At 43.2% G+C, this 21,359-nt stretch overlaps 1 protein-coding gene and 1 long non-coding RNA gene across 8 annotated transcripts in view; one reads left to right on the top strand and one right to left on the bottom strand.

Moving 5' to 3' along the window:
- The first annotated feature begins 1,755 nt into the window (after nt 1-1,755).
- LOC123727139 (uncharacterized) lies at nt 1,756-2,573 on the top strand. Its single transcript, XR_006759087.1, has 3 exons — nt 1,756-1,850; nt 1,944-1,987; nt 2,108-2,573. It is a non-coding gene; the product is annotated as an uncharacterized lncRNA (long non-coding RNA).
- A 7,077-nt stretch (nt 2,574-9,650) lies between these two features.
- The window catches only part of LOC106572392 (calmodulin-binding transcription activator 1), a 600,679-nt gene continuing 588,970 nt past the window's right edge, over nt 9,651-21,359 (bottom strand). For 5 of the 7 annotated variants that reach the window (XM_014146507.2, XM_014146505.2, XM_014146510.2 and 2 more), the window contains 2 exons: nt 19,251-19,281; nt 9,651-16,670 (listed from right to left, as the gene is read on the bottom strand). In XM_014146507.2, coding sequence (XP_014001982.2) covers nt 16,638-16,670; nt 19,251-19,281 — 64 coding nt within the window. In that variant the 3' untranslated portion in view covers nt 9,651-16,637. The remainder of the gene's footprint in view (nt 16,671-19,250; nt 19,282-21,359) is intronic. The other 2 variants (XM_045696195.1, XM_014146506.2) reach the window with 1 other exon arrangement.

Genomic DNA, 21,359 nt, shown 5'->3' with positions numbered 1-21,359 from the left:
GTGTCTTGGCCTATTTAGGATCCATAATAAATACAAATAGGAGGGTTTATTGCAGGGCTAGGCAAAAGTGAAATTCCCAAATATAACGTCTTGCTAGAACAAGCTTGGCCATTGAGCAGTTTGAGCATCAATTAATGACCCATGGCAAATCCTACTCTGGCTTAAACTGACTTCAAATGTCATCTGGGCCAAGCGGCCTTCTGGAGCCGTAAATAAATACTTTATAGACAGGTAATTGCAAAATAATGGAAACACTTAAGTAAATGAGGGATACAAAGTCTATTGAAAGCAGGTGCTTCCACCTGCTTTAGGCAATTAATATCCCATCATGCTCAGGGGCATGCATAAAAATGCTGGGCAGGCCATTACTCTGGCTATTATTTTGGCGACCATGGTGCCCGCAGAGGATCCACAGGGCACGAGTGGTCACTGAATGGTTTGATGAGCATGAAAATTATGTAAAACATATGCGCCCTGCCCAAAATAAATAATCAAAATAATCCTGAACCATTTTGCACACAGCTACTTTATTGAGGAAAAATGTACTTACTATGCCTGTGATATGTGGTTGTCCCACCTTGCTATCTTAAGATGAATGCACTAACTGTAAGTCACTCTGGATAAGAGCGTCTGCTAAATGACTAAAATGTAATGGCCGTCTCAGTCACCATATCACGATAGTGTCACATCCCTCCAATACAGTTCCAAACACTTGTAGAATCTATGCCAAGATGCATTGAAGCTGTTCTGGCTCGTGATGACCCAACACCCCATTAAGACAATGTATGTTGGCGTGTCCTTTATTTTGTCAGTTACCTGGATCTCCATAACTTTGATTCTCATTTCCTTCTGCTGTATTGATTGACCATTTCAGGCCCAACATTGTATTGTAGGATGAATATCAAAATTGATATCAGGGATAATGTTACATGTGTTATGTGTTAAATGTGATTTAATGTAAGAAGAGTATGCATACATTTTTACATCAGCCCCAAAGCAACTGACGAATAGTCCAAATAATTCAACGTGAGACATGACACCTGCTCCAGAGGAGTAACACTGACTAATATTCATAAACACCTCCATCCTCATGTAGGGTGTATGACCTATTAGGCTACAGGATATAAAGCCCAACTAACTGCTTTCAATGCATTTTTTAAATCAACAAAATCACATTGTACTGTGACCGGGGAGTCATGTGTTTGGATGGGTAGCTGAGGTGAGGGAGATAAATGCTATTCCATAAAGGCTGTAAGTCACGCATTGAGTTAGTTCATTAATTCATAAAATAAACAGTAAATTCTCTGCCCTAGTCTCTCCACCTGGTCCCCCTCCACAGGCAGATGAGCAGGGCATTCTAAACACCTGGGCAAATCCGATTTACCGATTCAGTTAAATTAGTCAATCAACCCACCGGGATCATAAAGCACATCTTTGCCCCCGACGCATAGACCCACGACACTTGTCCTTTTTATAGTTCCCTAACTCACCTGAGTTCCCTATAACTCACCTGAGTTCCCTATAACTCACCTGAGTTCCCTATACCTCACCTGAGTTCCCTATAACTCACCTGAGTTCCCTATACCTCACCTGAGTGACTGGATGTTGATGTATCACACACAGAGAGAGTGTTTGTGACATCAGATGGACCTATGGTAGTGTCACCCTATTGTGGTGACTTTAAAGATGGGGTGGGGACATGGGGTGGCGTGGGGGCAGTGCATGGGGTATATAACCCTTTGGGGGAGAGAGCAGAGAGAAGATAACCCTCTCCAGACCTCAGGAGCTTCCCCAAGCTGGCCCTGGACTCAGATACTCATCCCTACTGTCTGGAGATCTCAGCAGAGATGGTGAGATCACACAAACTAGTTGGTATTGTGCCTGAACAGTTACACCAAGAGAAGTATCACAACATATTCTCTCTCATCCTTTGTCTCTCTTAGGTCTCAGTGCAGCTGGACTACTGGAAAGACAGATGAAGAGAGATGTGAGTTTTTAAAATGAAAGATGATAAGGAGCATATATTAAGCTACTATCACATTTTGTTTTGGGAGTAGTGGTTTCATGAAGCATGAACTACTACAGTGGTAATTGTTCTCTGTTTCAGGAGTGGCTGGAGAAATAGAGTCACCTCAACCCCTTCAGCCGCTTCTTTGGCATCAGGAAGCAGTCCAGGAAAAGAGTGCTACTGGAAGTACCGTGTCTAACCCAGTCAACCGTCCATAGAGTAATACATTCACACCATGCATTATGATGAAGAGATGTGGCCTGTACTGAGACACAACCCCTCTCTTGCACACAACAAAGCATACACATGCGCACATATGTACATGAACGCATACTGTACATTCACACACAGGAAAACACACACACATAAGGACACTACACACAGACAGGGATGGACTGAATGGATATCCCACAGGTTGATATATGTTACAGTATGTTTGCGGACTATTTAGTTTTTTTCCCTGTCCCACCTGTGTGTTTTAAATGTTCACTGTTTGATGTTACTGAGCAAACATGACCTGCATGAAGAACTAAATGGCTGTGCTGTATATTAAATACAAATAAAATCTTCTACTTGGAAAAGCTCTCCGTTGGATGTCTGGTCCCTGGGAAATTAGTCATTGAACTACCAAATGCATTTATGCAGTCTGTGATAAAATAAACATTGACATCTCTTCACACATCTCTTCACGCAAAAAGACCACATGAAGAACATAACATAATGCCTACAGTCTTTATTTGAGTCATAAGGAGATGTGATTCATTGTGGAAGACATGCAAAGGAGTCATGCTGTTCACTGTAGGTCTGAGAAGCAGACATTTAGCAGATCCGATTAGTCAGAAAATGATACTGTGGTATAATCTCATTGTTTTGTAAGACAGTCCATCAACCCCGGACACCATTCATCCGCTCCATTGGAAAAGCAGGCGGATACTTTGTATTAGACTTTCTGGACAACGGAAAGTAGAGAGGTGAAGGGAAGAAGGGAGGGAGAGGAGAGAGAGAGAGATTATGAGCGAGAGAGAATATGAGAGAGTTCAAAGGAGAGAGAGTTAGAAGGAGAGAGAGAGTTAGAAGGAGAGAGAGAGTTAGAAGGAGAGAGAGTTAGGAGAGAGTTAAGAGAGAGAGAGTTAAGAGAGAGAGAGTTAGAAGGAGAGAGAGGAGAGAGAGAGTTAGGAGAGAGAGAGTTAGAAAGAGAGAGAAGGAGAGAGAGAGTTAGGAGAGAGAGAGTTAGAAAGAGAGAGAGAGAAGGAGAGAGAGAGTTGAGAGAGAGAGTTAGAAAGAGAGAGAGAGAAGGAGAGAGAGAGTTGAGAGAGAGAGTTAGAAAGAGAGAGTTAGAAGGAGAGAGAGAAGGAGAGAGAGAGTTAGGAGAGAGAGAGTTAGGAGAGAGAGCATTAGAAAGAGAGAGTTAGAAGGAGAGAGAGAGTTAGAAGGAGAGAGAGAGAGAGAGTTAGGAGAGAGAGAGCTAGGAGAGATAGAGAGTTAGAATGAGAGAGAGAGTTAGAAGGAGAGAGAGAGAGAGAGTTAGGAGAGAGAGAGAGCTAGGAGAGATAGAGAGTTAGAATGAGAGAGAGAGAGAGTTAGAAGGGGAGAGAGTTAGAAGGAGAGAGAGAGAGTTAGGAGAGAGAGAGAGTTAGGAGAGAGAGAGTTAGAAGGAGAGAGAGTTAGAAGGAGAGAGAGAGAGAGAGTTAGGAGAGAGATTTAGAAGGAGAGATAGAGAGTTAGAAGGAGAGAGAGAGTTAGGAGAGAGAGAGTTAGAAGGAGAGCGAGAGTTAGAAGGAGAGAGAGTTAGGAGAGAGAGAGAGTTAGGAGAGAGTGATAGAGAGTTAGGAGAGAGAGAGTTAGAAGGAGAGAGTTAGGAGAGAGAGAGTTAGGAGAGAGAGATTTAGAAGGAGAGAGTTAGAAGAGAGAGAGTTAGGAGAGAGAGAGTTAGGAGAGAGTTAGGAAGAGAGATTTAGGAGAGAGAGAGAGTTAGGAGAGAGAGAGTTAGAAGGAGAGAGTTGGGAGAGAGAGAGTTAGAAGAGAGAGAGAGTTAGAAGGAGAGAGTTAGGAGAGAGAGAGTTAGAATGAGAGAGTTAGGAGAGAGAGAGTTAGAATGAGAGAGTTAGGAGAGAGAGAGTTAGGAGAGAGAGAGTTAGAATGAGAGAGTGTTAGGAGAGAGAGAGTTAGAAGGAGAGAGTTAGGAGAGAGAGAGTTAGGAGAGAGAGAGAGTTAGGAGAGAGAGAGTTAGAAGGAGTTAGGAGAGAGAGAGAGTTAGGAGAGAGAGAGAGTTAGGAGAGAGAGAGAGTTAGGAGAGAGTTAGGAGAGAGAGTTAGGAGAGAGAGAGAGAGAGAGTTAGATGAGGGAGAGAGTTAGGAGAGAGAGTTAGAAGGAGAGAGTTAGGAGAGAGAGAGAGTGAGAAGGAGAGAGTTAGGAGAGAGAGAGTTAGAAGAGAGAGAGAGTTAGAAGGAGAGAGTTAGAAGAGAGAGAGAGTGAGAAGGAGAGATAGAATGAGAAAGTGAGAGAGAAATAGAGGAACAGAGAAACAGAGAGAGTCATCAACAGTAATTAAGATCAAACATTTTAATATACATGGTGTATGAAAAGGAATTATCCTTATATTGACCACATACAACATCACATAATACTACAGTAATATTATTTCTAAATGTTGTTGTGTTTGTCTTTCTGACCTGCTGCTGCCTTGTTCAGCGTAAGGTCTGTTGTACATAGAGGCACCCATCCTTGGGAGATCTCTCTTCTCCAGCTCAGCACTGGGCCATGCTGCATCCTCTCTGGTTGTCTCCAGCATGGGCCCTTCTTCACCTCCTGGCACCCGATAACCTACTGACTGGAGGAGCTCCAAAAGCTACCGGAGGGAGGGAGTAGAGAAGGGAGGGAGAGAGGGAAAGAGGTAGGGAGGGAGAGAGCGAGGAAGGGGATGCAAAAGAAAACATCAAATGACAGCGTGGGTCAGAAGTTCCTTGCCTAGGAAACATGTTTAAACAAGCCAGCTACAGACGATAATCTATTCAATGAAGCAGTTTATATATATATATAGATTAACCACCGTTGTCCCATGACTTGAGCCAGCAAGTTTATGGTTAATGTAATCCGTGTTCATAAACAAGATTTGAGTCAGGATAAGCTCAGTCTCACCTCAATCACAGTGTCTGAATCGGTCTGCAACGACTTGCAATCACATGTCCAGAGAGACAGCAGCAAAAGTGTCAGTATTCCCAGCTTCATCATCTCTCCTATGACACACAGAGTACCATCTCAACTCCTTAGTCCTCACTTCAAAGTATAGGTTAAAAGGTATTCCCTATAGGCCTTCTAGCCTGCCTAAAATCTGGGAATTAAGTTCAGTCTAAACCATTACTTTCAAATACATTCAGTAGATATGAGAACCCAATAAAGTCCTACCTTCTGAGTCACCTGTGTGTTGCTGATTATGTTGCAGTATGGCGTTCTACTGAAGTTGAGTGTAGCCTTGGTACACCAACATTTGTTTTATAGTCTCCCCCTGAGCCTGCCCTGACCAATCCCTGATGCTTCTGGGTCGCCTCCACACTAAACCACTGTCCTGCATCATAACCTTTTGATTATATTGACTATTTGTACTGCACTGTTGAGGGAGCTTGCAAGTAAGCATTTCGCTACGTTGTTTATAACTGCTGTAAACTGTGTGCATGAAGAATACATTTTGATTTGATAACCCCCAGGCAAGTGATCTCTCAGCCCCTCACTGCTCTGCTGACGTGACACTGTACCTGCCGCATCCCCCATTAATCTACAGCAGACAAAAAGAAGAAACACACACACACAGGAAGGCCATTCCACAAAATGAGTGCCTTTTGCAACCCTTTGATATTTTACATATGAGTCATTTAGCAGACACTCTTATCCAGAGCGACTTACAGTAGTGAATGCATACATTCCATTTCATGCATTTAAAAATTGTACTGGCCCCCCATGGGAATCAAACCCACAACCCTGGCGTTGCACACACCATGCTGGCGTTGCAAATACCATGCACTACCAACTGAGCCACAGGGAAGACCCTGAATTTAAGTAGAAATTGTGCACCAATATTGAATTTTAAAACCTGTTATATTCAATGAAGTGAGCTTTAATAAAGACCACATGGAGAATTCAATAAAATCAGAATTCAGCATTTTTACATGTCCCTCCGTGCACCCTTATTGTAAAGCCCTAGATATTTTGTTTCTTTGACAAAGTCATTTCTGAATGGCATAATTTATTTAATGTGATTAGTGATTCATTTTAAGGTTAAAAAAAGTATCCTAACTCACTGAGACACATTGACTGTGACTATGATATGACTGTACTACACCAGTGGCTCAGAATTTAGAACTACAGTAAGTTGGACCTCTGGATCAGTTAGTCCACTCAGCTTTGATCCAATGACTAGCTTTACTGCCTGGGCTGGGCAGTATCGGAGGTAACTGTGTCTGTGAGGTTGCTTTGTCAACTGCGATGCCCTTTGAGTTAAAATACCGCAGGCGATTTTATTGCCAAATTAAACTCTACTGAATAGGATAATGCCCTTAATGGGTGTAAAGTGAGTATCAGATAGCCGGAATTGCATTATTAATGATATTACCCATTATATGTGAATTGATTGCCCCACATCTATCTTCAGAGCTTGTGCTGTTAGGTGACCTAAACTAGGACATGCTTAACACCCCGGCCATTCTACAATCTAAGCTTGATGCCCTCAATCTCACACAAATGATCAATGAACCTACCAGGTACAACCCCAAATTCGTAAACACAGGCACCCTCATAGATATCATCCTAACCAACCTGCCCTCTAAATACACCTCTGCTGTTTTCAACCAGGATCTCAGCGATCACTGCCTCATTGCCTGCATCCGTAATGGGTCTGCAGTCAAACGACCACCCCTCATCACTGTCAAATGCTCCCTAAAACACTTCAGCGAGCAGGCCTTTCTAATCGACCTGGCCCGGGTATCCTGGAAGGATGTTGACCTCATCCCGTCAGTATAGGATGCCTGGTTATTCTTTAAAAGGGCTTTCCTCACCATCTTAAATAAGCACACCCCATTCAAAAAAAATTGAACCAGGAAACATATAACCCTTGGTTCACTCCAGACCTGACTGCCCTTGACCAGCACAAAAACATCCTGTGGCGTACTGCATTAGCATCAAATAGCCCCCGGCGTATGCAACTTTTCAGGGAAGTTAGGAACCAAAATACAAAGGTAGTTACAAAAGCAATAACTAGCTTTTTCAAACAAATATTTGCATCCTGTAGCACAAACTCCCAAAAGTTCTGGGACACGGTAAAGTCCATGGAGATTAAGAGGACCTCATCCCAGCTGCCCACTGCACTGAGGCTAGGAAACACTGTCACCACCGATAAATCCGCGATAATTGAGAATTTCAATAAGCATTTTTCTACGGCTGGCCATGCTTTCCACCTGGTTAACCCTACCCTGGTCAACAGCCCTGCGCCCCCCACAGCAACTTGCCCAAGCCTCCTCCATTTCTCCTTCACCCAAATCCAGACGGCTGATGTTCTGAAATAACTGCAAAATACGAACCCCTACAAATCAGCCGGGCTAGAAAATCTGGACCCTCTCTTTCTAAAATGATCCGCCGAAATTGTTGCAACCCCTATTACTAGCCTGTTCAACCTCTCTTTCATATTGTCTGAGATCCCCAAAGATTGGAAAGCTGCCGCGGTCATCCCCCTTCTAGTCACTCTAGACACAAACTGCTACAGACTTATATCTATCCTACCCTGCCTTTCTAAGGTCTTCAAAAGCCAAGTTAACAAACAGATCACCGACCATTTCGAATCCCACCGTACCTTCTCCGCTATGCAATCTGGTTTCCGAGCTGGTCATGGGTGCACCTCAGCCACGCTCAAGGTCCTAAACGATATCATAACCGCAATCGATAAGAGACAATACTGTGCAGCTGTATTCATCGACCTTGTCAAGGCTTTCGACTCTGTCAATCACCACATTCTTATCGGCTGACTCAACAGCCATGGTTTCTCAAATTACTGCCTCCCCTGGTTCACCAACTACTTCTCTGATAGAGTTTAGCATGTCAAATCGGAGGGCCTGTTGTCTGGACCTCTGGCAGTCTCTATGGGGCTGCCACAGGGTTCAATTCTCGGGCCGACTCTTTTCTCTGTATACATCAATGATGTCGCTCTTGCTGCTGGTGATTCTCTGATCTACCTCTACGCAGAAGACACCATTCTGTATACTTCTGGCCCTTCTTTGGACACTGTGTTAACTAACCTCCAGACGAGCTTCAATGCCATACAACTCTCCTTCCGTGGCCTCCAACTGCTCTTAAATGCAAGTAAAACTAAATGCATGCTCTTCAACCGATCGCTGCCCACACCTGCTCGCCCATCCAGCATCACTACTCTGAACAGTTCTGACCTAGAATATGTGGACAACTATAAGTATCTAGGTGTCTGGTTAGACTCTAAACTCTCCTTCCAGACTCACATTAAGCATCTACATTCCAAAATTAAATCTAAAATCAGCTTCCTATTTCACAACAAAGCAGCCTTCACTCATGCTGCCAAACATACCCTTGTTAAACTGACTATCCTACCGATCCTTGACTTTGACGATGTAATTTACAAAATAGCCTCCAACACTCTACTCAGCAAATTGGATGCAGTCTATCACATTGCCATTCGTTTTGTCACCAAAGCCCCATATACTACCCACCACTGCGACCTATATGCTCTCGTTGGCTGGCCCTCGCTTCATATTCGTTGCCAAACCCACTGGCTCCAGGTCATCTATAAGTATTTGCTAGGTAAAGCCCCGCCTTATCTCAGCTCACTGGTCACCATAGCAGCACCCACCCGTAGCACGTGCTCCAGCAGGTATATTTCACTGGTCACCCCCAAAGCCAATTCCTCCTTCGGCCGCCTTTCCTTCCAGTTCTCTGCTGCCAATGACTGGAACGAACTACAAAAATCACTGAAGCTGGAGACTCATATGTCCCTCACTAACTTTAAGCACCAGCTGACAGAGCAGCTGACAGTTCACTTCACCTGTACATAGCTCATCTGTAAATAGCCCATACAACTACCTCATCCCCATATTGTTATTTATTTTATTTATTTTGCTCCTTTGCACCCCAGTATCTCTACTTGCACACTCATCTTCTGCACATCTATCACTCCAGTGTTTAATTGCTAAATTGTAATTATTTCACCACTATGGCCTATTTATTGCCTTACTCCCTTGTCCTACCTCATTTGCACACATTGTATATCGACTTTTTCTATTGTATTACTGACTGTATGTTTGTTTATTCCATGTGTAACTCTGTGTTGTTGTTTGTGTTGCACTGCTTTGCTTTATCTTGGCCAGGTCGCAGTTGTAAATGAGAACTTGTTCTCAACTAGCCTATCTGGTTAAATAAAGGTGAAATAAATCAAATTAAAAAAACTTACAACAGTGCTTGTTCAATTTGAACTTATAGCACTAAAACTTTCTAGTGTTAATATAGAGCAGCTGGTAGGCAGCTGATTGGCTGTGGGTTGTTACAACAAAATGTGGCTATAGTACTGGCATCGGTGCACTGGATGATACAGTAGAAGAAAAAGGAGGCAAAATCACACGTTGTTAGAGTTTTCTTCATTTTTTTATTTTTTTATTATTTTACAGCAGAAAGAATATAAAGCATTCAGAAAACATCTTCCATATTTTAAGGGCATTTCAAAACGTTTTGCATGGCTTCAGCAGCTTTTTTTTTTTAAACATATCCATCGAGTCAGTGACGCTTGTACATGCACAATTACAAAAATAAAACTTACAAACAAGAAAGAGGGGGAAGAAAAAGGAGAGAAAGCAAAACACAACAGGGGAAACGAAAATAAGGAGTGGTTGAAATAATAGGGGAAGGAAAGAAAGAGAGGGTCACATAACAGGGAAAGACCGAGAGAAAGACAGTTAAAGAGGAGAGGAAAATAGCTCTAACACTAGTTCACATGCAAAGTGTCAAGGACCCACGACTTTGTATTAAAGCAGGGCCATTTTTTTCTTCTTGGTTTGGAATTGATGAAAACGTGCAGTTCGGTAAAGGGTGCCATACAATTGCTGTCCATAAACTACTGAATGCTTGTCTTGCAATACTGGCATTTGCATAAGAGTACGTCGACTACATGTGTCCAATCATTTTTATCTTCACTAGGTCTATAGGTCTCCACAAAAGAATGCTTATTGCTCTGTGTCCACAAGTGGAAAAGGTTGTGAGATGGTTTCTGCTCTGTTGTCTTGACGTGCCTACCTTTCAGTAGTTTGAGTGCATTGACAAAGGAAGAGGAGGAAATACCGTCCAGTCCCTCAGGTCAATTAGCAGAGTGTAATGAAGGTAATAAAATCCATATGAAGTGCCTGTTATAGCTAACCTGTCATACCATCCAGAAGATGGCCATTCCTGAAGGGCTTTTTCTGAAACCGTCCCTCTAAGATCTGGTCATCTTCAACTACCCCAATGTACGTCTCAGGTAGACCTCATCTTCAACTACCCCAACGTACATCTCAGGAAGACCTCATCTTCAACTACCCCAACGTACGTCTCAGGAAGACCTCATCTTCAACTACCCCAACGTACGTCTCAGGAAGACCTCATCTTCAACTACCCCAACGTACGTCTCAGGAAGACCTCATCTTCAACTACCCCAACGTACGTCTCAGGTAGACCTCATCTTCAACTACCCCAACGTACGTCTCAGGAAGACCTCATCTTCAACTACCCCAACGTACGTCTCAGGAAGACCTCATCTTCAACTACTCCAACTTACGTCTAAGGAAGACCTCATCTTCAACTACCCCAACGTACGTCTCAGGAAGACCTCATCTTCAACTACCCCAACGTACGTCTCAGGATGACCTCATCTTCAACTACCCCAACGTACGTCTCAGGAAGAGCTCATCTTCAACTACCCCAACGTACGTCTCAGGTAGACCTCATCTTCAACTACCCCAACGTACGGCTCAGGAAGACCTCATTCACAACTACCCCAACGTACGTCTCAGGAAGACCTCATCTTCAACTACCCCAACGTACGTCTCAGGAAGACCTCATCTTCAACTACCCCAATGTACGTCTCAGGAAGACCTCATCTTCAACTACCCCAACGTACGTCTCAGGTAGACCTCATCTTCAACTACCCCAACGTACGTCTCAGGTAGACCTCATCTTCAACTACCCCAACGTACGTCTCAGGAAGACCTCATCTTCAACTACCCCAACGTACGTCTCAGGAAGACCTCATCTTCAACTACCCCAACGTACGTCTCAGGAAGACCTCATCTTCAACTACCCCAACGTACGGCTCAGGAAGACCTCACTGAGATGTTACAACATGTCATCATCCATATCTTAACTGAGATGAAATGTTGGATAACTGAGAATAGCTTTATAGACTATTTGAAGCTGTGTGTGATGTTATGACATAATCATAGATTCACACAGCAACTCCTTGTTTTAATGAGAACCATCAAGCCAGAGGAGGTCAAAGGTTGAAGTGTTACTAGACTCATTAGCATAGTCTATAAAAGAAAGGTAAGCATTTACATAAGACTTTAAGCCCTAGTGTCCCATAATGCCTACAAATTAATTTGTCAGAGCTGTAGCCAAGACAGAAACAATTGACCATACTGTCAATTGTGATAAGCTTGTCCTAATTATAATTATCTATACTACAATTACTTGTATCCCCTAGTTCTGATATCGTGCCATTACGTCTCTCCTCAGCTCACCTTACTTACTTGAGAGGAAATGGATACCAATAATGTATCCAGGATCAGTAGTAATTTGCCTGTTTTATCCAGAAAGCTCTGTATCCTATTTCAATAGTGTGTCCTCTCTCTACACTGAATCACCATCAATGTCCTGCTCCACTTCCTCCTCCCCATTTTGGCACCCTGAGTAAAATACAGAAGGGAGGTGAGCTGTTCTCTAGGACTAGGAGCAGGCTAGGAAAATAACACATGATGAGCTCTCTCTGCTGAACTGTGTACAAGTGAGACTGACTATGCCCTGACATATCTGGATGTGTGCAGTGCACTGTCGCCTGCGTGTGTGTGTGTCTGTGTGTTGTTGCCTAGTAAAAGACTTGCAGTATACTGTTGGGTTGGGAGCACACTATTTTTAGATCCAAATGAATAAATGAATTTAAAAAAAACTTTCTTCTAGAAAAACTTGCCCTCATGCTATCCCAAGGAACATGGTCAGTAAATACTGCCAAGTGATCAAAGTTTGTATTTTTAGGATTCCCCTCTGCCTTCCAATCAACTGCCCTCCATCTTTCAGAGTTCTGTGACACGTCATACAAACGTTCTTCGCTTTACAGAACAGTAAGTCTTTTACAAGTCTATCTGACTACCGATTTTAGAAAAATAAGCATGCTTTGGGTGCAGTTCAGTCACCCAGTTAACTATTTTACCCATGCAAGCATAATAAAACCTTCCCATATTGCCACAGCAGTGCATTAGCTGGCATTCTTACCACTATCTGAATGATGAATGCAAGGCAATAAAACCACAAAAGTTATGGAATGGAATTCTCATGGTTTCAACAGGCAGTTCCAATAGAAAATACAAATGCTTAGAATGTTGACCGGACGGAATGCATTCCGTGGTGGTACTGGGTTGTTTAAGGGAACACTGTCACCTGACTGAAATTAGTAATGGTTTTTGGATTGATATATGGTATCATACTTGATATACAGTAGTCCTAAAGAATTATGGATTCAGGTGATCTTTTTCTCTCCAAAGCCATGTTTTTCTCCTTAGGTACAGTACATTGCATGCTTCCTGACATTGGCTTTGTGCCATCAATCGGGATGTGATTAGGCACTTTCTACATAAACACTCTGAAAATAGGTTTACATATCAAGTCTCTGTAAAATAAACACAAACATACAGAGAAATAAACCCAGCAGTATATAATAATAAAAACATCAGAACAGTGTCTGAGACGAAATTCAGCAATTGAAACAACAAAACATAATTGTCCAATGGCATTCACACCTTGTTTGAATAATGAACGTCATCACTTGAATGGAGAATACGCCATCTGGTTGTTTTGATATGAATATAATATACTTCAGCAAAACTGCAAAAACCAGCAGACTATTGGATAGAATATATCATGGATTCACAGATCAAATCAACTGGTATCAATATTTCTGTTCCCACCACTCACATATCATTTCATAATCTTTCAAACACGGTCCTCACATATGCCATTATGAGCCAGACATATTCTTCTTCAGAAGTTGCTATAATGACATTGGTGCATCTTGTAACATTTACACATTTATAGATCCTAACTTTTTCTCATTGACTTGGCTGTGCTGATCCATAATAGTTCATATGTGTCACTATAGTCCCATCACTGTTTAATTGAGTTCTTTTTAGCACCTTAGATTGTTTAAATAAGTGTTCCTCCTGTAAGTAAATTACCAATTTACTTTCACAAAGAATACCAGTCGAGAGACGCTACACGTGTACCTCGTTCACTGTGGCCACATTACATTTTGACAAAGAATAATTCTGGTCTATCCAGACCCTGACAGCCTTAGTCAAGTTAAGCCTCCAGCCCATACTTAGAAAAAGAATTGTCTTGTGTCAGCAGTTTGATACGTTGATCTAGTCTATTTCAGGGTTTCCCAAACTCGGTCCAAAGCTCAATGATATAATAATCAAAGCTCAATGATTTAATAATCAAAGCTCAATGATTTAATAATCAAAGCTCAATGATTTAATAATCAAAGCTCAATGATTTAATAATCAAAGCTCAATGATATAATAATCAAAGCTCAATGATTTAATAATCAAAGCTCAATGATTTAATAATCAAAGCTCAATGATTTAATAATCAAAGCTCAATGATTTAATAATCAAAGCTCAATGATTTAATAATCAAAGCTAAATGATTTCATCACCTGTGCGTTGTCCTATTAAACAAATTAGGATTTAATAATCAAAGCTTGATGATTTCATCACCTGTGCGTTGTCCTATTAAATAAATGATGATTTAATATATATATATATATATATTTTTTTATTTAACCTTTATTTAACTAGGCAAGTCAGTTAAGAACAAATTCTTATTTACAATGATGGCCTAGGAACAGTGGGTTAACTGCCTTGTTCAGGGCAGAACGACAGAATTTTACCTTGTCAGCTCGGGGATTTATTCTAGCAACCTTTCGGTTACTGGCCCAACGAACTAACCACTAGGCTACCTATTAAAGAAATGTTAAATCAACCTCAATTATAAAAAATAAAAACAACAGGGCTGAGATTCACATGGACAAGGCTGCCATTTACAATCTTTATATGAACACAATCCATACAAACATGCACACTGACAACACAATCCCTCTTTCTCATACAGTAGGCTTTTTTGCACTTAAAATGTTACTGACGAGGGATCGCTGTGTATTTGGTGATGATGGCAAAAAAGCTTGGGTTGTTCTGACATGTGATAACAGAAGAGAAATGAGAGACTGAAAAGTTGCTGTAGAAATATTTCTCCCTCTGCAATGTGTATCTCTATCTGTGATCCTCTGCCAGTCGGGATGGGACCTTGTGGTCTTTAATGCTAGTGTCTATTTCATTGTATGATTATCTGTTCTGCTAAGATTAACTTCATTCTCTTGTTAAGCAACATAGCATTCACATTACTTGGCACCATTGGCAAAAGATTCTTGGTAGCCCAAAAGAAAAATGTAAACATAAACATACTTGTCTTAAGATAATTTTGCAGATTTCTCCTAACTCTAAATACGTTATCTTTTTTAAAGTTTTTAGCATTTACAATAATGTCATGCTTTCGCAAAATGTTTTTCCCAAGAACAATCAAAATAAAATAAAATACTCTTATAGAGAAATACTTTTAATAATTTTACAGAGCATAGCCACTACTGCTTTTGTTGAGTTTTTTTGTTAACCTTTGTTCATGTTTTTCATGCACATAGCTCATTTTTATCCCAGGTATTTACACTATATACAAACAATACTTCTTAGGCATTCAAACAAAACTATACAAATATTCTGTTTTTGTCTCATACCTGTTTTTGACCCCTTTTTAATGAATAAAATAATATATTTCTAAAATACAATCCCCTTTGGGTAAATGTTTTTCCCTACCTTCAGCCTTCTTTATATACAGAAACTGCTCAATTGTCAAAAATATGGATTTGTCTAACCCCTATTTTGGGACTAGCTTAGGGACCCCTCAAAGAATCTCTAAGACGTCAAGGCAATGTATGTGATCTTCCCCTCAAAAGCCCTCACAGGCCCTGAAGTTCATTTAAAAAGAACAACAATAACCTTCATGACTGTTATCATTACAACACAAAAGAGGCAAGTTTTCTTTCTTTTTAGAATACTGAGTAAACAAATGAAATAAGGCAACAGAAAAGAAAAGATGAGGACGATGCAGGTATAATCTCAGGAACTAGAGGGTATGATTCTTGGGAGAATAGGTTGGTACATGGGCCACTCAGTTGCATTTGAACATGAAGACAAAAGCAAAACATTGAAATTCAGAGAATACAGACCTAACTTCCAGCACGCAGGTGAAGACTTTCACCCATAGGCATGCATATTTGATAAAATCGACAACACAGAATTTTGAAGAGACAAGTCAGTTGTAAATCGGTCATGGACATGAGCACAAAACAGATTCAAGCAAAGAGGAATAGAAAAGAGAATAAAATAATAATATAAAAAAATAATAAGAATTGTAATTCCATTGAATCCCTCTATCCCTTGCCTTACCATAACCCCTCCAAACCTAGATAACAAAATAAGCCATTGTTTTAATAAGCCCCACCCATTTCTGCTCACACCCCTCCTACATTCATATGTAACCCCACCCCTTTGGACTGACTGGCGGGGTAGAGCACAGCGTAACAGGAAGGGGAATTTTGATCTATTTTGAGTTACCATACTGAATGTATTCATCTAACTGTCGACAGGGAGTGTATGTGTGCAAATGGATCAATGTATTACCGAGATTTTTTGGTTTATTAAGTTACATTTTTTTCTTCTTCAAATGGAATAATCAGTCACTTAAAAAAATATGAAATACAATTAGAGCCAAGTCCCAAATGTGTTTCTGCTTCTGTCATGTTTCCTTATGTTCTGGCCGGCATCTGCCTCCAATCTTGGCGTCTTATCCTCTTCCTTTGATCCACAGGGACCTTTTCAGACATGTCCAGCATTCCTCTTCCTTTACCGTCTTAAACCTATATTCCGATACTCCCAAAAAGATAAAACAATCCATGAAAAAGTGCAAAAAATGCCATGAAGCAAATGTTCTGCCCCCCACAGCTTCTTCCCCTTAGTTTATAATTCTACACTCTCCAACATAAACAACGTCAGAGGGAAAAGATAAACGTGAAAAATGCTGTTGTTAGAAGTAGAAGTAGAGTCAGCCACGCTGCCGTAGTAGTAGTAATAATAATCGCAGTGTTTTCACTGAATTGTTTTTTTTTCTTCTTCTCTTGTAAAATGTCTTGGGTATAAAGGGACAAAGAAAACAGGAAGAGTCAGGAGGAGAGTGATGTCACATTGTGAGGGGGCTCTTCTGAGGGTTCTCATGTTCCTTGGCCCTTTTCAATTCCTTCACTCTGAAACACAGACAGAGAGACACAAGTCATTTAAACAGGGGTCTATGACCGCCAACACAGATCACCTCTCACAGGATGATTCTGTACTCTGTCTCAAACCATTCCCGAGAGAGAGACAGAGAGGACACCATTCCCGAGAGAGAGACAGAGAGGACACCATTCCCGAGAGAGAGACAGAGAGGACACCATTCCCGAGAGAGAGACAGAGAGGACACCATTCCCGAGAGAGAGACAGAGAGGACACCATTCCCGAGAGAGAGACAGAGAGGACACCATTCCCGAGAGAGAGACAGAGAGATGAAGATCGACATAGCCCTTGTCAACGGGACGTGGTGCTGATTTGGAAAGAAAACATTGATAAATCTTTATTTGAACTGGATCTCATCTAGTCTAAATGATGCTGTTAAATCACTACGTCGTATGACTCACTGAACCCATTCCTTCAGTACTTGATATTCTAATAGGTCAACTAACTTTGAAACTTGAGAATGGTTCTTAAAGCAGTTGGATTTACTTTTAAACTCTTGAGAATATAATGTAATTGAAAAAAGGTCTCTTGATAATTAAACTCTCCAAAACTAATCTCAGGAGAGGAAACAGGAGTCTCTTGACAAGTCCACCAAATATTTGTTGGGCTGAAAGAGACCCTCAAGGTAGGCAGAGATTTACTAATTGGTTTGTATTTGGAATATTGCTATGCACCAAATAAATTACTATATTACTCAAGAATTGTGTGTCAATTAATTTCATCAGTGGAATGCATTATTGTGTCTGTCACTAAATGATGAACTACAAACACAACTGAAAATTGAAGGCATTCAATTTGTGAAAGAGGTGAAAATGTATTAAGACTACAATAGCCTAACCAAACTTGTATTGCATTTGTATTGGGAACTGACATTACCTTGGCATTCCACTTGTGAACCATGTCCAAACTGAGCCAGAGCCAAACACTACATTATACCCCAGCATGTACAATAGACTCAATAGATCTGACTGTAAGTCACTAGCCAATTACTGTTCCATATCATAATCAATAGACACTTGCCCTGTGGTAATTATACTACTGACCGACCACAACACTGGGCCTGGTGTATATTCTCTGACTCCCTTCGTTCTCTATGCTGCTTCTGAGAGAGCTTTTTTCCTCATAGGTAAACAGGACGAGTGGACAATGAGTGGACAATTTGTGGACAATGCAGTCCATTTGACATGAGTTTATACATGTATATAACCCCAATGTCCTTTACCTGGTATCACTGAGCTTAGTGGTGATCCCCCACAGTGCTGTATATGTAGGTTTAGTGTTTTTCACTGTGCTACTTCCTCTTCCTCTCAGTCTGAGATGTTGTTCCCCTGAGGTGTGAATCCATTACTGATACACCTGCTGTTCTAACTCCCTGGAGGTAGAGGGGACTTCCCATTGTTTGTGTTGTACTGCTAGTCTGACTATGACCTGCATGTGCTATCACATCACTGTAACCCAGATCATAACGAACATGCATGCTATCACATCTTTATAGTACTATATCTACCTCACCTGCTCTCGGAGCACAGTGACCCATATTCTACAGTATAACATACCCCAACCTGGTCCCAGAGCATTTGGTATTGTTCTGTATGTAAATCTGAGACACTCCATTTACTATGATATGTTACATTTGGTATGGTTACATAAAACAGATGCTTACTTTAGGCAAAAACTATATGGATATGAGTGTCTGCTAAATGACTTAAATGTAAAACGATACATTCAAAAGGCCCCATTTTCTCAGAAGATTAACTACAGTGTCTGTGATTCATACAGATCATGAGGCTGATGATAACTGTCATATGGGTATTTTTGTCAATATGCCCAAAGTCTTTCTGGAAGAGTAGTCAGACACACAGTTTGCACCCATGAGGAATTTCCTGAACTAATACAAAGCCTAGAGGAGCTTTGACATTTTGAGTAAACAAAACCCAAGGGGGGTCATGCCCCCCTCTACTGTGTCATGTGGGGCGCAGCTGTTTGAGAGAGAACATCCGTCCCATAGCATGCCTGGGGGTCCATTTTAAAGAGCAAGGCCCATAGAGGTGTCACCAGTCATGCAACATAGTAAACATGATGTGAATAGGCATCTTCATAACCACACAAAACAAAACATGTAATAATGAAAATAAAAGTCATTTCCAGAGGGGAGAAAGAGGTGCCTGTTAAGTGTTACGGTGACATAGTCATTCATAAGCAGTGGTTAGTTAGTTTAATAAGAGTAAAGTTACATTTGATCTGAGTTTGAGCTTCTCAGTCAGTCCACCTGTGGCTCCAGTAGGCAGCCATCATGCAAGCAGGCATCAAGCAACAGTGATGGACAAGATAGAGGGAGGAGGACAGCGAGAGAGAGAGGAAGGGAGAGATGGATGGAGAAAAAGTGAAAGATAGAGGAAAAAGAGGGAGAGAGAGAGAGTGGATGAAGGCAACGACTCAGCAGATAAAACTATTGTTAGAGAGAGAGAGAGAGAGAGAGAGAGAGGCAGAGACATACAGTGTGGACAGGGAAGAGAGAGAAGCAGGAACTGAGTTGCTGAGGCTGCACTCACCCGCTTGAACAGTCTATGGTCCATCAAGGGGCTTCGCATAAACAGCAAAACAATACCAGACAGCTATTAGCACAAGTAGGAACTGTGAGGAAAGGAAGGGGGGGCGAGGAGAAAAGAGTAGGGGTGCGAGGTGAGGAGGTTAGGGGGGCGAGGAGAGGAGAGTAGGGGGGTGAGGAAAAGAGAGTAGGGGTGAGGAAAAGAGAATAGGGGCGAGGAAAAGAGAGTAGGGGGCGAGGAGAGGAGCGAGGAGACGAGAGTAGGGGGGGCAAGGAGAGGAGAGTAGGGGGGTGAGGAAAAGAGAGTAGGGGCGAGGAAAAGAGAGTAGGGGCGAGGAAAAGAGAATAGGGGCGAGGAAAAGAGAGTAGGGGGCGAGGAGAGGAGCGAGGAGACGAGAGTAGGGGGGCAAGGAGAGGAGAGTAGGGGGGTGAGGAAAAGAGAGTAGGGGTGAGGAAAAGAGAGTAGGGGCGAGGAAAAGAGAATAGGGGCGAGGAAAAGAGAGTAGGGGGCGAGGAGAAGAGCGAGGAGAAGAGAGTATGGGTGCGAGGAGAAGAGAGTATGGGTGCGAGGAGAAGAGAGTAGGGGTGTGAGGAGAAGAGAGTAGGGGTGCGAGGAGAAGAGAGTATGGGTGCGAGGAGAAGAGAGTAGGGGTGTGAGGAGAAGAGAGTAGGGGGGCGAGGAGAAGGGAGTAGGGGGGCGAGGAGAAGAGAGTATGGGGGCGAGGAAAAGAGAGTAGGGGGGCGAGGAGAAGGGAGTAGGGGTGCGAGGAGAAGAGAGTAGGGGGGCGAGGAGAAGAGAATAGGGGGCGAGGAGAAGAGAGTAGGGGTGTGAGGAGAAGAGAGTAGGGGGCGAGGAGAAGAGAGTAGGGGGGCGAGGAGAAGAGAGGAGGGGGCGAGAAGAAGAGAGTAGGGGGCGAGGAGAAGAGAGTATGGGGTGAGGAGAAGAGAGTAGGGGGCGAGGAGAAGAGAGTATGGGTGCGAGGAGAAGAGAGTAGGGGGGCGAGGAGAAGAGAGGGGCGAGGAGAAGAGAGTAGGGGGGCGAGGAGAAGAGAGTAGGGGTGTGAGGAGAAGAGAGTAGGGGGGCGAGGAGAAGAGAGTAGGGGGGCGAGGAGAAGAGAGTAGGGGGCGAGGAGAGAGAGAGTAGGGGGCGAGGAGAAGAGAGTATGGGTGCGAGGAGAAGAGAGTAGGGGGGCGAGGAGAAGAGAGTAGGGGGGCGAGGAGAAGAGAGTAGGGGTGTGAGGAGAAGAGAGTAGGGGGGCGAGGAGAAGAGAGTAGGGGGGCGAGGAGAAGAGAGTAGGGGGGCGAGGAGAAGAGAGTAGGGGTGTGAGGAGAAGAGAGTAGGGGTGCGAGGAGAAGAGAGTAGGGGGGCGAGGAGAAGAGAGTAGGGGGCGAGGAGAAGAGAGTATGGGGGCGAGGAGAAGAGAGTAGGGGGGCGAGGAGAAGAGAGTAGGGGGCGAGGAGAAGAGAGGAGGGGGCGAGGAGAAGAGAGGAGGGGGCGAGGACAAGAGAGGAGGGGGGAGGAGAAGAGAGTAGGGGGGCGAGGAGAAGAGAGTAGGGGGCGAGGAGAAGAGAGTAGGGGGCGAGGAGAAGAGAGTAGGGGGGGCGAGGAGAAGAGAGTAGGGGGCGAGGAGAAGAGAGTAGGGGCGAGGAGAAGAGAGTAGGGGCGAGGAGAAGAGAGTAGGGGGGGCGAGGAGAAGAGAGGAGGGGGCGAGGAGAAGAGAGTAGGGGGCGAGGAGAAGAGAGGAGGGGGAGAGGAGAAGAGAGGAGGGGGAGAGGAGAAGAGAGGAGGGGGAGAGGAGAAGAGAGGAGGGGGAGAGGAGAAGAGAGGAGGGGGAGAGGAGAAGAGAGGAGTGGGCGAGGAGAGGAGAGGGCGAGGAGAGGAGAGGGCGAGGAGAGGAGAGGAGGGGGGCGAGAAGAGGAGAGTAGGGGGGCAAGAAGAGAGTAGGGGGGCGAGGAGAAGAGAGGAGGGGGGGAGGAGAAGAGAGGAGTGGGCGAGGAGAAGAGAGTAGGGGGGCGAGGAGAAGAGAGTAGGGGGCGAGGAGAAGAGAGTAGGGGGGCGAGGAGAAGAGAGTAGGGGGGCGAGGAGAAGAGAGTAGGGGGCGAGGAGAAGAGA

This window comes from Salmo salar, chromosome ssa15 (genome assembly GCF_905237065.1).
Source record: "Salmo salar chromosome ssa15, Ssal_v3.1, whole genome shotgun sequence".
Classification (NCBI taxonomy): domain Eukaryota; kingdom Metazoa; phylum Chordata; class Actinopteri; order Salmoniformes; family Salmonidae; genus Salmo; species Salmo salar.
Note: the sequence above shows the minus strand (reverse complement) of the source record. Positions and strands in the feature narration are given on the sequence as shown.